Here is a 12552-nt window from a genome sequence, read left to right as displayed (position 1 = left end):
TCAGTCCTGGACTCGGTGTTTTGCAGAGCGGAACAGAAAAAAAAGAGTAGCGACTTCTCTCTCTTTTTGCGATGGCTCCACTTGAATTTTTTTGATTTTTCGGGGCGGGATGCAGGGCGATAAGCGATAACGATAACACACTTCTTATCGGAACACTGGGTGGGGATTGGTGGGACTAGGCGGCACGCCTCGGCTTGCGCAGCGAACGAACACGCACCTTAGCGTCGCCTCCTCCGCCGCAAGCCACTCCAATGGCCACCGACGGTTATCTAATCAGAAGAGCAGACGCGCAGGCGTGGGCGACTTGCAGTGTCATTTGGGGGTTATTTGGAGGGGTCGGTCGGCGCAGGTAGCGCTCACCACGGGATCCTAGCCAAACGCAGCGCAAACACGGGCGCACCCCGCTAGGCAGCCTGCCCAAGGTACCTACCTGCCTGCTAAGTACCTCCAGTCAATGAAAGTAGGTAGGCCCGGAGGGTAATCAACAACAATAAGGCCAGCAGCTCCTAATTAATGTCATCCCTTCTTCTCACATCTTCCACCATCCCCTCCCAATGACGAATTCTTAAAACGAACATGCGGCAGATTGACTTCCCAGCTGCCGACCAGACTTTTAACCACGACTAAAAGCTGCCCTCCCCGCGATATGTCTCCCAGAAAGCGCCAGCGACCCAACCCATCAGAGCCAAGTTCATCCAACCCACCTGCCGCAATCGCCCCTGCGACAGCAACATCGGCTACGTCACAGGTCACGGCCGTCTCAGAGCCCGTCCACCGGCCACCGCGAGAGATTCCGATGGCGAGAGATAGGAGCGGCAGCGAAACGAAGATCACCAAGCCAGACTCCCAGAAACAGGTATTGCTTCACCATTTTTGTTGAGTTGTGACATGCTCTGGCGCAAAAGTCTAAACAGCATGGTGCAGGTCCGCAAAGCAAGGAGTTGGTACGGCTCCTGGCCGCGCGCCCCCAAGTCCTCCGCATCAACGCAGCTTGCCCGGGAAACCATCTTCGGAGGCACTCTGAAGCCATCCAGCACCCCCGATTTCCGACGTTTCGATACGAAAAAGAGCATCGATACTGCGAGCTTCGACGGTCCCGCAGACTCGTCTGTGTCGCTTCCCCAGATTCCCGAGAACGGTGCAGTGGCAGAGGAGACCGCCGCCACAACAACAACAAACAAGACAGATAACGAGACGACGAACCTGCAGGCTGGAACTACGGAGCCATCACCACCACCGCAGGAAACGCCGGCAAAATCCGACGACGCTGGGAAGGCCGCGACGGACGATCAGAATCCACCACGGCCCGTGACGGCATCAAGTTGGTTTGGTTGGCTGGGGCGCGCGCCGCCGACAGATGCACAAGCTGCAGCACCGGCACCCACTGAGGAGCCACCAAAAGTGGAAGAACCCCCGAAAGAGCCAGAACCGCAGCAACCACCGCCTGCCGAGGTGCCAGCACCCGAGCAAACCCACCAGGCCGCGGCAACTTCACCGACACCGACGACGACATCTTGGTTTGGGTTTTGGTACTCCAGCACCTCTGCAGAGCCGCCTGTGATCGCAGATCCCGCTATCGCTAAGCCGATAGAACCAGATCAGCCAACCACCACCACCACTGAACCACCTGCACAAGAGCCAGAAGACGTAGTGATGGAGGATGCCCCGCCGCCAAAACCGGATGCTCCCAAGCAAGATGCCTCTAAACAAGACGCCCAGAAACCGCCATCAGCCGGCTCAACATGGGCATTTTGGTCGAGAGAAAGCCGGACACAATCTGACGACGCCAAAAATGCCAAGCCTCAGCCGGAATCTGGTGAACTTGCAGTCATGGGTCAAGGCTCAGAAGCGCATCCGGAGAGAACAAGTGTGGATCAATCCGAGCGGGACAGCGTGATGAAGGATACCAAGGATGCGAAGGCCTCCAAAGATACGAAACCCGCCAAAAGTATTAAGTCGGGAATCGCATCTGCGCCGTCGACTTTTGGTAGGAAGAGTAAGCGAGTCCGGCCCCAGTCGATGGAGATCGACGTTCAGGCGAGGCCAGAAACGCCTACACGTCCCGATTCGGCTGCGTCTTCAAGAGCCTCAATCACCGACAAGACCCCAAAGGAACCACCCCTCAAGCCGGGAACCCCAAAGAGTACCAGCCAAGAAACTCCATCAAAATCAACGCCACCCAATCTTTTACTGCCTTCGTTTGGAAGCACATACCGGATGAAGGACAACCCATCGATCATTAAACAGATCACATCCCTGCTTTTACGGAATCAGCAACCTCCCGCAAACCACGTTTATAGAGTAAAAGAGACACCAAAGATCAAGAAAGCCCTCGCCATCGGAGTCCACGGCTTGTTTCCGGCAACGTATCTCCGTCCCATGGTAGGACAGCCTACGGGGACTTCGCTTCGCTTTGCAAGTCTCTGTGCCGAAGCTATCGGTAGATGGGCAGACGCTCACGGGTGCTCCGATTGCGAGATTGAGAAGATTGCCCTGGAAGGCGAGGGCAGAATTGGAGATAGGGTAGACAACTTGTGGAAGCTCCTTCTTAACTGGATCGAGCAGATACGTAACGCAGACCTCATCATTTTGGCATGTCACTCTCAGGGCGTCCCAGTCGCAACTATGCTGCTGGCAAAGCTCATAGACTTGGGCATCATCACCAACGCCAAGATTGGTGTCTGCGCGATGGGTGAGTCTACTAGGAACTCTCACAAATCACATGCTAATACCTTACAGCTGGAGTCTCTCTAGGCCCATTCCCCGACTACAAGTCCAGCATGGGCATCCTAATGGGCTCCGCCAACGAGCTCTGGGAATTCTCCAACCCAGACAGCGAAGTCTCCAAGAAATACGAAAACGCACTTAAAGAAGTCCTCCGTTACGGCGTCAGAATGACGTATATCGGCAGCATAGACGACCAACTCGTCCCAATGGAATCCGCAATTTACTCCCCGGCCTCTCATCCCTACATCTACCGCGCCGTCTTCATTGACGGTCGTATCCACGCCCCAGACTTGTGAGTGCCCTCACCTCTTCTCATTCTCCAAGTTTCCCATCTAACACCCAAGCCAGTATCGCCCACCTCGTCGGCTTCGCACTTAAACTCCGCAACCTCGGCGTCTCAGACCACGGCCTCGTGCGCGAACTCTCCACCCCGCTCGCCGGCAGCCTCTACTCGGGCGAGGGCCACTCCCGCCTCTACTACGATGATCAGGTCTACGACCTCGCCGTCACCCACGCCTTAGAGACGGCCGATGTCAAGCCAAACGTCCCCGCCACCGTCGCCCACCGCCGCGACGCCGGATCCTCCCTGGCAAACCCGAACCCGTACCACCTGCCCTGGATCATGCGCGGCCTGCTGGAGGAGGACTTTGTCCGCACCGAGCTGTCGTCCGAGACGGAGGAGCTGCTGAGGCAATTCGACGACTGGAAGCCCGTCACCAAGGCGCTGAAGGATGTGAAGTACCGGCTCGAGGCTATTCGGTCCAAGTTGTAATGTACCACCAACAACTGCCGCGCTCATTTTCTTTTGTTTTGGTTGCTTTCACCGTATTAGGCGTAATTGGTCATTGGCAGGGAGGATACAATCCAGACGGAGAAGGCGTTTTTGATTGCTCGCAAGATGTAACAACCTAGAACTTATTACACGACTGAGGGAAGGGGGAATGATGCATAGTGTTCGCGCACTGCTTATTACAGGAGACCAGATACAATATACCAAAGACTTCCATTTTTTTTTTTATCAAATGTCAGCCCACGGATTTTATTTGATCTCATATACGCTACTGTCGTGACGTTGGCCTGGATATCTCAGTCACTCACTCAACTAACACAGCATTCTCAATAGACGGATGTGATTTATGTTATAAGTCATGAGATTTCTACAACTAACCGGGCGTCCTCTCAGCCCATTCATGATAACTTTTCTTTTCGTCTTTTACGAAGAAAACGTCAGCCAACCATTACTTTTACACGGATTCTCCTTCCCTTTCTTCATATGGTACAAATAATGGCCTCGCCATTCTAATCGCGTCTAGCAAATCTAGCGCACCACTCATCTATTTTCCTGCAACGCGGGAAACACACACACACACACACACACACATCCCTCGTCCTTCAGTCTTCACCTTCACCTCTTACCCAGCTGCCAGTCATGAATCGTATTCTGGATAGCCTCCCACGTCAACGAATGCGTGCTCACGCCGTGCGCCTGCGCCTCCTGCAGCACAACCGTCGGCGCGCCGCTGCCCCGGCCCGCGTTCTCCACCATCCCGCCGACCACCACGCGCGCCACGCGCCGCAGGTCCTCGACCGTCAGCGTCTCGATCTTGCGGCACATGTCCGTCACGGGGATCTTGCGCCCGTGCACCTGGACCTGCCTTCCCAAATCCTCGAGCTCGACCATGCGGCTCTCGAGGTTCATCAGCAGCGAGGAGCGCAGCTGGTTCTTGGCGCGGTCGACCTCGCCCTTCTTGAGCGCCGAGAAGCCCGTGTCGAGGGTGAGCGCGCGCAGCTCGCGGCACATGACGTCGAGCATGGAGGCGGTACGACCGGGGATGCAGGACGCGGAAATGCCGAAGAGGCCGGAGTCGGTGTAGGAGTGGTTGAAGGCGACGCACGACTCGACCCAGCCGTGCTGGTTGAGGACGTTGGTGTAGAGGCGCGAGTACATGCCCTTGCCCGGGCCGCCGGCGGAGAAGGAGCCGCCGCCGCCGAGGAGGGTTTGGAGGGTCGCGAGGGCGTAGATGTCGTCCGAGTTGATGGGCAGGCCCTCGAAGGCGAGGTGGATGTGGGTGTAGTTGGGGTTGCTGGGGTTGTTGGACGGGGGCTGGGGCGGGAGGGAGAGGAAGCCGCCGGTGTAGCGGGCGGGGGCGTTGATGTCGTGGGTTAGCGGGGTGGAGGAGGTGAGGACGTCGGCGTTGGCGGGGGCGGAGGTGGAGAGGTTTTTGAAGAAGGGGACTTTGGAGAGGAGCTTAGAAGGTTGTTGGACGGGGGAGGGCGAGGAGGAGGTGGATGTTGAGGAAGCGAAGGATGAGGCGTCTGAGATGGAGGTTTCTGAGCCGGTGCGGGAGAGCGTGGGTTCTGAAGCCTTCATGTCGCCAAAGTACTGCTCCGCCAGCTGCACAGCCTCGCCGTGCTCGACACCAGCAAACGCAACCACGATGCGCTCCGGGCGGTAGAACAGATCGCGGTACCGCAATATCGTCTCCCGCGAAATCGCACCCAGCCTGTCCTCCGGGCACAGCAGCGGGTTGCCCAGCGTATTATCCTTGAACGCCGCCGTGTGCACGAGCTCCGGCAGGATCAGCTCCGGCTTGCTCCAGATCTCGTTGATCTCGTACTCCGCCGTGAGCAGCTGCTCCGCAATCTCCTCCTCCGTCAGGTTCGGGTCGCGGATCGTCTCGGCCAGCAGCCCGATCGTCGTCGGCACCGCGCCATTGAAGCTGGCCGCCTGGTACATCATGCTCTCGCGGGAGCTCGCGCACTGGATGCTCCCCCCCAAGGCCTCGACCTGCTCGATCATGTCGTCGGCGGAGCGGCCGGACGTGCTCTTGAAGGCCAGGCGGTCCATGATGTGGCTCACGCCGCGCAGGCCGGCGTCCTCGTACCGCGAGCCGGCGTCGACGTAGACGCCCACGCCCGAGAAGGAGCCCGGCAGCGCCTCCGAGGCGACGCGCAGGCCGTTGGGCAGCGTCGTGATCGCGTCGAGGTCCGTCGGTTCCTTGGGGATGGCGTCGATCTTGACGTTTTTCGGCCCGCGGGGAGCGGACTTTAGTGTTGGTGGTGTTGTTGATAGTGCCCGGGTGGTGCTGGTGCGGAGTGCGGAAGTGGTGAGTCTTGAGGCCGGCGCCGCGGCCGTGGCGACGGTGCGCCGCGGTAGGCGCGTCGCTAATGTTCGAAGCATCGCAATGTGTGTTGTGTATATGGGTTGGAGTATTCGAATTCGTCAACCCGGGGCGGCGGGGTGAAGGAGAGTTGAGGTTGAGATGGCGGGTGGGGGTGGGTTTTCCGCGATGGCGAGGGCCTGGGAAAAGTTCGCTGCTCTCGGAAAGCTGGTTTGCTGCCGCCCGGGAATTCTTGATCTTCCTTATCGGGCTTATCGCCATCGGAGGTATCGGGACCCTGGCCACCCGTGTGAGCCAATCAGCGATGAGCCGTTGCATGCAGCTGGAAGACGTCATCCGGACCCTTCTCCTCGTCCTGCTGACAGCCTCTTCCGAAGGAGCGAACCTCGACACATACTAGATGAAATAAGCATGTCGGCCATCTTTTTGAGATATGACTGATCTCAGGGATGAGTTCCTCAGCGGCAATCCCATTAAGGCTGGACCCCAGATGGGGCAATGAGCACCTTTCAGCTGTCCAGCGGTTGGTACGAATAAGTGATGGGAGTGACGAATTTTGAAAATCTGGTGGCTTATGCCGTGATCTCGCTGTATTAATGTGATGCTATAATTGACCTCCGGAATGCCAACGCTCCATGGTCATGTAAAGCCGTCGCTGTTGGATAACCATTCTCAGCCGCCCAACATTCCTTGCCCCAGCCAGCGCCACAATGAAAAACAACTCTGTTCCGGTTTAGCGAGCAGAGTCCGCTCCACAATGCATCAAAACGCCTTACACCATCCTACGCGTCGCTCATGCAGCCGGTCTCTTCCTAGACTCCGTTGATGAAGCCCTTTCAATATCCGTTAACATCAAACTTGAATCCCGCTTTCGGCAGCCCGTGACGGACTCATCATGCCGGGACCGGTTCTACCGGTCAACGTCCATCTCTGCAGCCTCGTCAAGGCTTCTCATCCCGTTGGCAGCTTCCGCAGCACGGCGACCGGCGCTTCCATCGAATACCCATGGCCCGGCGTCGTTACGCGGGGTGATGGGACCTTCGGTACCGTTCGTCAAGTGGTTTCCAATAGGGGATGGCGTCCGGGTGTCACGGCCAGTACGTGGAGCGGCCGCTTGCGATGGCCCGACCGAAGGAATCGGGACCGGCTCGATAGTGGCGTGGGGAGCGACCGATTGCGGCGGAGGCATCTCAGCCATGGTGCGGGCCCGATCCAAGGCTACAGTAAAATCCATGGCATCAGGCTCAGTGCCAATCTCGGGCAACACAGGCCGCGAGCTTTCTGCCGAAACCGCTACGGGGGCGGGGAGAGGCTCGCTTGGAACCACGGCCTTGTCCTTGGCCTCCTCCTTCTGCTCAAGCTCCTCGTCTTCGTCCATTTGCTCCCAGTCTTCTGCGGGATCCTCAATGTCCGCCTCGAGGTCGGCAGCCATGCGGCAGTTCGGACATACGAAAATGGGATATTGTGGGGAATTCAACAGAGAGCGGATGCACTTGAAATGCCAGGTGTGCGAGCAAGGCGCCACGAACAGGCACTGGCATGGCTGAAAGATCGTTAGTCTGTATGCTGGCACGCGATGTGGGGAATCAATGCATGCATGCCGGCTACATACCGCGATTGAGTTGAGACAAATGGAACAGTCCTGGGTCGATGAAGAATTTGCCGAGTTGGCAGAAGTCATATTTCGTAGACGCTTGTGTGTTGCCATGCTATACCACGTTAGTGCACAGAATCGACTACATATGGCGGAAAATATACTTGAAAGTGTTGAGCTTGTTTTGCCAGCCGCGGTTGAGCTCCAGCCTCATTTTCACGCAGCGAAAAATCATTTCCTCACCGCCCTTGAAGTCAATGCCTAACTGCACGATGTCGCCATCGTTAACGGGGAACGGCTTCGACTCCGTGCCGGGAGGGCTGAGGCGAATGTGGTTGAGGAAGGTGCCCGAGGAACTTTTGACGTCTTTGATGTACCATTTCCCATCCTCGTACCAAAATTCACAGTGTCGTCGACTGACAACCTTGCTCTTGAAGCCCACGGGGGCGGCCGAAGGGGTGTTGGCAGGCACGGGCGGCTGGTTGTCTCGCTCCGAGTAGCGGCCAACCCGAATGATCTCGTTGCCGCCAGGCAACGTTCGCGATACGGGCGGAAACGTCAGGCTCGGGCGCGTTGCGCGGGGGTCGTAGTAGGCCGAGAAGCGGATCGAGGGAAGGCTGTCGGGCACAGGGGACGATGCCTTGGGCACGGCGTCGCCCGTCGTGGAAGCGCGTGCTCTCGTCATGTTGGCCGGTTCGGTATCAACGTGAGGCTGAGATGGCTGCCCAACTTGCGGCGCGGATTGAACACTGCTGCTACTGCTGCTACTCGCGATGGGGTCGTCGAGGAGGGGCGGGAGCGCATCAACTTGCGGTCGCTCCACGGCTGGCGAGGAGGGTGTGGTCGAAGATCTGTTTGCGGCAGAGACTGACGATGGGGGCTCCTGCAGCGAGGCGACAAGGGAGAGCGGGTTGAGGTTTGGGTCGGTGTCAGCACGACGAGGGGCCGATGTGGGCGAGTAGCTGAGGGAGCGGTGCAGACTCGGGGTCGGACGAGCAGCAGAGGTGCGGGAGTTCTGGGTTTGGCTTTGAGTTTGAGTTTGGGTCTGAGAGTGTGAGTGAGAGTTGGTGTTGGTGTTGTGGTGAAAGTGGGAGTGGGCGTGGGAATTCGAAGTTGGAGAACTCGAACCCTGACTGCTGTGCTCCCTAGAGAGCAGGTGATTTTGGGTGTAATTGCGGAGATAACTTAGGCCTCGCAAGCGACTGGACCGCACCGAGGGCGAGGTGGGATTAGTGACAGACGTCGGCACGGGGCCCACGGTTGGTGGCGATGAGACTGGTTGTGTAAACATTTGAGCCTTCGAGGGGGGTGAGAAGTGGGCGGCGGGCTGTATTGGTGCTGGTCCTTTTTTTCTCGCCAAAAGGGCCCAAAGGGTTATGGCAATGTAATCAGAATCAGGTAGTGGCAGCAGGGCCGAAATGGCAGGTAAGCAGGCCAAGTTGGTAGTGTGTTGCAATGGTGCCGACTCGACTCGTGGGTTTCGGGTGCGGGCTGGCTGAGTGACTAGCAGGCAGTAGGCGGTTTGCTTGAACCACTGTGATGCGAGTGCTTGCGCCTAAAGCAAGATGGACAGGCAGCGGTCTGTCTGGTGGTATGCCGTTGGTGCTGGCGCTGGTGCTTCCCTGGACTCAGAACAACAGCCAAGACACGATGCTGGACAGTGGACTTGTTTGAATTCCCTTGGGGGTCTTTTTCGGTATCCGGGTAGGGTTGAGAAAGAGAGTAGGGGTATCAAAAAAAGAAATAAGAAACCCCAGGGCGACGGGCGACTTGACGTGTGACGAAAGGGGGAGGGCAGCGGGTGGCAGCGAGGGAGTGAGCCAAAAGCTAAACAGGCTACGCTGCAAGCATACAGCAGAGGCGGTTGCTTGGAATGTCGCGGATTGTCCCCAAAAGCAGGGCGGTCACCTTAGTTCGCAAGCGTAAGGCGCAAGGTAACACGGGCGAGGGCGAGACGGGGGGAGGTTGGACGAAGGGACGAAGGAGAAATCGTCGAAGAGATGAGAGGGAGGGAGGTCCGAGAGACTCTGGGAGGAGGTGGTGGTGACGGGCGATAGATGATATTATGGACCAGAACCAAGGACCTGCTACCGTAGACGGACCTAGGTCGGTAGACGAGCGAGCAGGTGGCGGCCGGGATTGGCGAGACTGGGGAAAGGCGGTTTTCTTAGTCTGGGTCGCCGCCGCACGCCTCTTTAGAATTGGATGTGCCTGGTGCTGGTCCAGCTTGTTTGCTGCTTCAGGTTCCGAGCAGAGTTGAACCTGGGAGACGCAGAGGCAAGAAGCAGAAATGCTGCTTGCTTGAGATGCAGCTGGAGCTGGATGTCTGTGGTAATATGGGCTGGATTCGGGAAGGGGCCAGTACTTTGGTCGACAGCCAAGAGGACGGGCGTCGAGTCCTTTTTTTCTCCTCTCTCGCTCTCTTCTGCTCTGTCGTTGCAGGCGTCAGTGGCAGTCCCTGTCGGGGCAAGTGCGTATGCGTAGGGAAGGGCCCGGACAGCAGGATGGACTGGGCGTGCAGGCGCTGTCGGTGAGGTTACCTCGAGAGCGGGCGAGGACTGCTCTGAATCGAGGTACCTTTTGGCGGGAGGCGGGAGACGTCTGGCGGATGCAAAGAGCTAGGAGGGTGTTTCTCGCGTGCGTGCTTGACTTGGCAGGGCAGCGAGCGGTCTTGGGTTGCTTGCAGGAGAAGGAAGGGTGATGCAAATCGAATGCTCGGGTGTGTCGTTGTTGTTGTTGTTGATGTGATGTCGATGTTGCTTTCCTGCCGGCCGTCGATGAAGCAACAGCAACTGCAACTGCAAGGGCCTGAACAGGACGGGATGGGTATTCGTTCAGAAGGAACAGAACACGAGTGGCCGGGTTGGGTCCAGCCCAGTCGGTCAGGTTTTCTTTGGCGCGCGTGCCACTCTTTTGCCCAGTGCAGAGGGGGGCGTCGATGGAGATAATGACGACGTTCGAGGCAAGCAGCAGGAGATGCAACGAGGGCCAGGACTCCAGGATTGTCTCCCAGGCTCCCAGAGAGGGTGCAGCCTCTGAATAATTGCAGGGAAGCCTGGCACCCTGGGCGGATGGTCGGTTTCTTTGCCTTGGGTTTAGCCCGGTAAACAGTGGCCGGGCTAGGGCGAATTGGTTTTTGATGAGCAGGGGTTAAGGTTGCGGCCGCGATGGGATTGGACGCTGGCGGCGGGCGGCCCTGGTCGGGGGTGGTTGACTGCTCCTGCGGTGGTCGCTCGCCGGTTCGGTGGGTGGTGGTGAGGGAAGGGGAGGGGATGCCGTGACCGAGGACGACGGTGACGGTGATGTTGATGATGATGGTGGTGGCCCCCGATGATGGCAGATGTCCGGAAGGTGGCCGTCTGTCTGTCTCTTGTGTCGACGATCACTGACGAATTCCCGAGCCAGAGCAAGGACCCTGGAACCGACGGGAACGTCTGGGTGGAAGTGGCAGCCGTGTGGCATGTACCTGCGTACCCTGCACTAGGACGCACCTCAGTAAGAGCACGGAGCCTCCTCCATCAGGTACTTTGAATATCTACTGCATAGTATCTACGACGGATACCGTCCTCCTGCGCGTGAGATTTGTTGCGCGTGCATCGGTGCACCAGGGCATCAGTGCTCCAGACGAGCCGCTGCCATCAAGCTGTACAGAATACCCGAAGAAGCAACGGGAACAGAGCAGCTGGGTGCGGGATGCAGGGCATGGCCTGGTCATGTGCGTCAAAGGTCTCAGTCTCAGCCCGCTCCGGGAGGCTGGGAGAAAAGAAAGGAAAGCTCTGGTTCTGGTTGTTGACGGAGAGAAGGCGCCGCAAGCGGACGGTGCCCTCCTTACCTAGGCACGAATAGGAACCTCAGGCTGTCAGTGTCAAGTCAAGTCAAGTTGAGTCTTTTTTTTTTTTTTTTCCTAAACAGGCAGGGGGACGAAATAAGGTATCCCAGGTAATCCTAAGCCGTGCGTGCATAGGCAGGTAGGTATCTACGAGGAGATGGAAAGAAGCTCCGAGCAGGCATCGGAGGTACACCGGCCCATCGGTGAGGGATCACGGAAAGATCTCAGATGGAGCGAGGCAGGACCGAGCATCATGCACCGCTGCACCTTCCTGCGCGGCAATCTGGGACTTTGCTTCGCGCTTCTTTCTTGTCTCGCCCGTTGCGATTCGACAGAGAGCAGAGAGCACGGGGCTGCAACACGAGACGACGAGAAACGTCCATCATGTCGAGGCATGCAGTTGCACCTGTCGCTTCTTCACAAAACCCACGATACTTTCCTTCCCGTGCCTCCCGTCACCCGTGGAATGCGGCAGTCTCCGAACCTCTGCTCTCTTCTCCTCATCCCCTCGTGCAACCAACCAACCCTCTTTCCCTGTTTTAGATGTCGTCAGATGCAGAAATCGGCAGAGGCGAAAGAAGGGTTCAATTCGTCTCACCTCACTGGCCGTTATTTCCGGCTCTGCCGTTGCCCATCTCATGCTCCACCCTCACCTCCACCACCACCATGGCACCAACCTCCATGCCCCCACGACACCCGCGGAACAAGATTCCCATCATCAGCTCATCTTCAACCTCATCCTTCCGCCCATCAGTTATCCTGTGTCCACCCATCGCGCCAATGGCGGCGTCAAGACTCAACCGCCCGCTTGTCTCCCGCCAACCGCACCGCTGTCACGGACGGGAATGGTTCTGACGTGCGGCCAACCATTCCCAGGGCACCAGCATCACCGGCCGGTTCGTTGGATCTGCACCTGCATGTCCGTGGGCCATGCTGACCTCCTCTGGCGGGGCTCCCGTGGACGCTTCGCCGTTGACACCACTGCCACATGAACTGCCCGCCTCCCAACGCCTGCGCTGCGACGACAGGGACGACGGCGACGAGGATTGCCCTCGTGAGGTGGTGGATGGCTGCTGCCCTTGAAGCGTGAGGCGCTCCCACTTCCACTCCCACCTCAGGCACGCACCCGAGGGACCTAAATCTCCAGGGGGGTTCACGCTAGCGCATTCGCCCTCCTAGCGCCCTTTTCCCAGCGGGCTGGCTCCCTGATAGCGACCAACCCTCGCTGGAGTGCAGCGAGTGCAATCGTCCAGGCCTGTCCAGACGTCCGAGACCCCACC

At 58.2% G+C, this 12552-nt stretch overlaps 3 protein-coding genes across 3 annotated transcripts; 1 reads left to right on the top strand and 2 right to left on the bottom strand.

The window, feature by feature from the left end:
* Positions 1–915: 915 nt before the first annotated feature.
* CGCS363_v001689 (Uncharacterized protein) lies at positions 916–3499 on the top strand (the record flags this gene model as incomplete). The annotated part of the gene is made up of 3 exons (XM_036633538.1): positions 916–2692; positions 2740–3019; positions 3076–3499. 3 exons carry the CDS (start codon positions 916–918, stop codon positions 3497–3499), a joined length of 2481 nt encoding a protein of 826 aa, XP_036501011.1.
* Positions 3500–4132: 633 nt separating this feature from the next.
* mpp (Mitochondrial-processing peptidase subunit alpha) lies at positions 4133–5908 on the bottom strand (the record flags this gene model as incomplete). Its single annotated transcript, XM_036633537.1, has 1 exon — positions 4133–5908. The coding sequence occupies one exon, from the start codon at positions 5906–5908 to the stop codon at positions 4133–4135; it is 1776 nt and encodes a 591-aa protein (XP_036501012.1).
* Positions 5909–6759: 851 nt separating this feature from the next.
* Positions 6760–8128, bottom strand: DMA2 (E3 ubiquitin-protein ligase DMA2; the record flags this gene model as incomplete). The annotated part of the gene is made up of 3 exons (XM_036633536.1): positions 6760–7392; positions 7462–7558; positions 7608–8128. 3 exons carry the CDS (start codon positions 8126–8128, stop codon positions 6760–6762), a joined length of 1251 nt encoding a protein of 416 aa, XP_036501013.1.
* Between the last annotated feature and the right edge of the window lie 4424 nt (positions 8129–12552).

This window comes from Colletotrichum siamense (genome assembly GCF_013390195.1).
Source record: "Colletotrichum siamense strain Cg363 chromosome Unknown KSG_Cg363_contig01, whole genome shotgun sequence".
Classification (NCBI taxonomy): Eukaryota; Fungi; Ascomycota; class Sordariomycetes; order Glomerellales; family Glomerellaceae; genus Colletotrichum; species Colletotrichum siamense.
The sequence above is the reverse complement of the archived record's forward strand: the minus strand, read 5'-3'. Positions and strand labels throughout refer to the sequence as shown.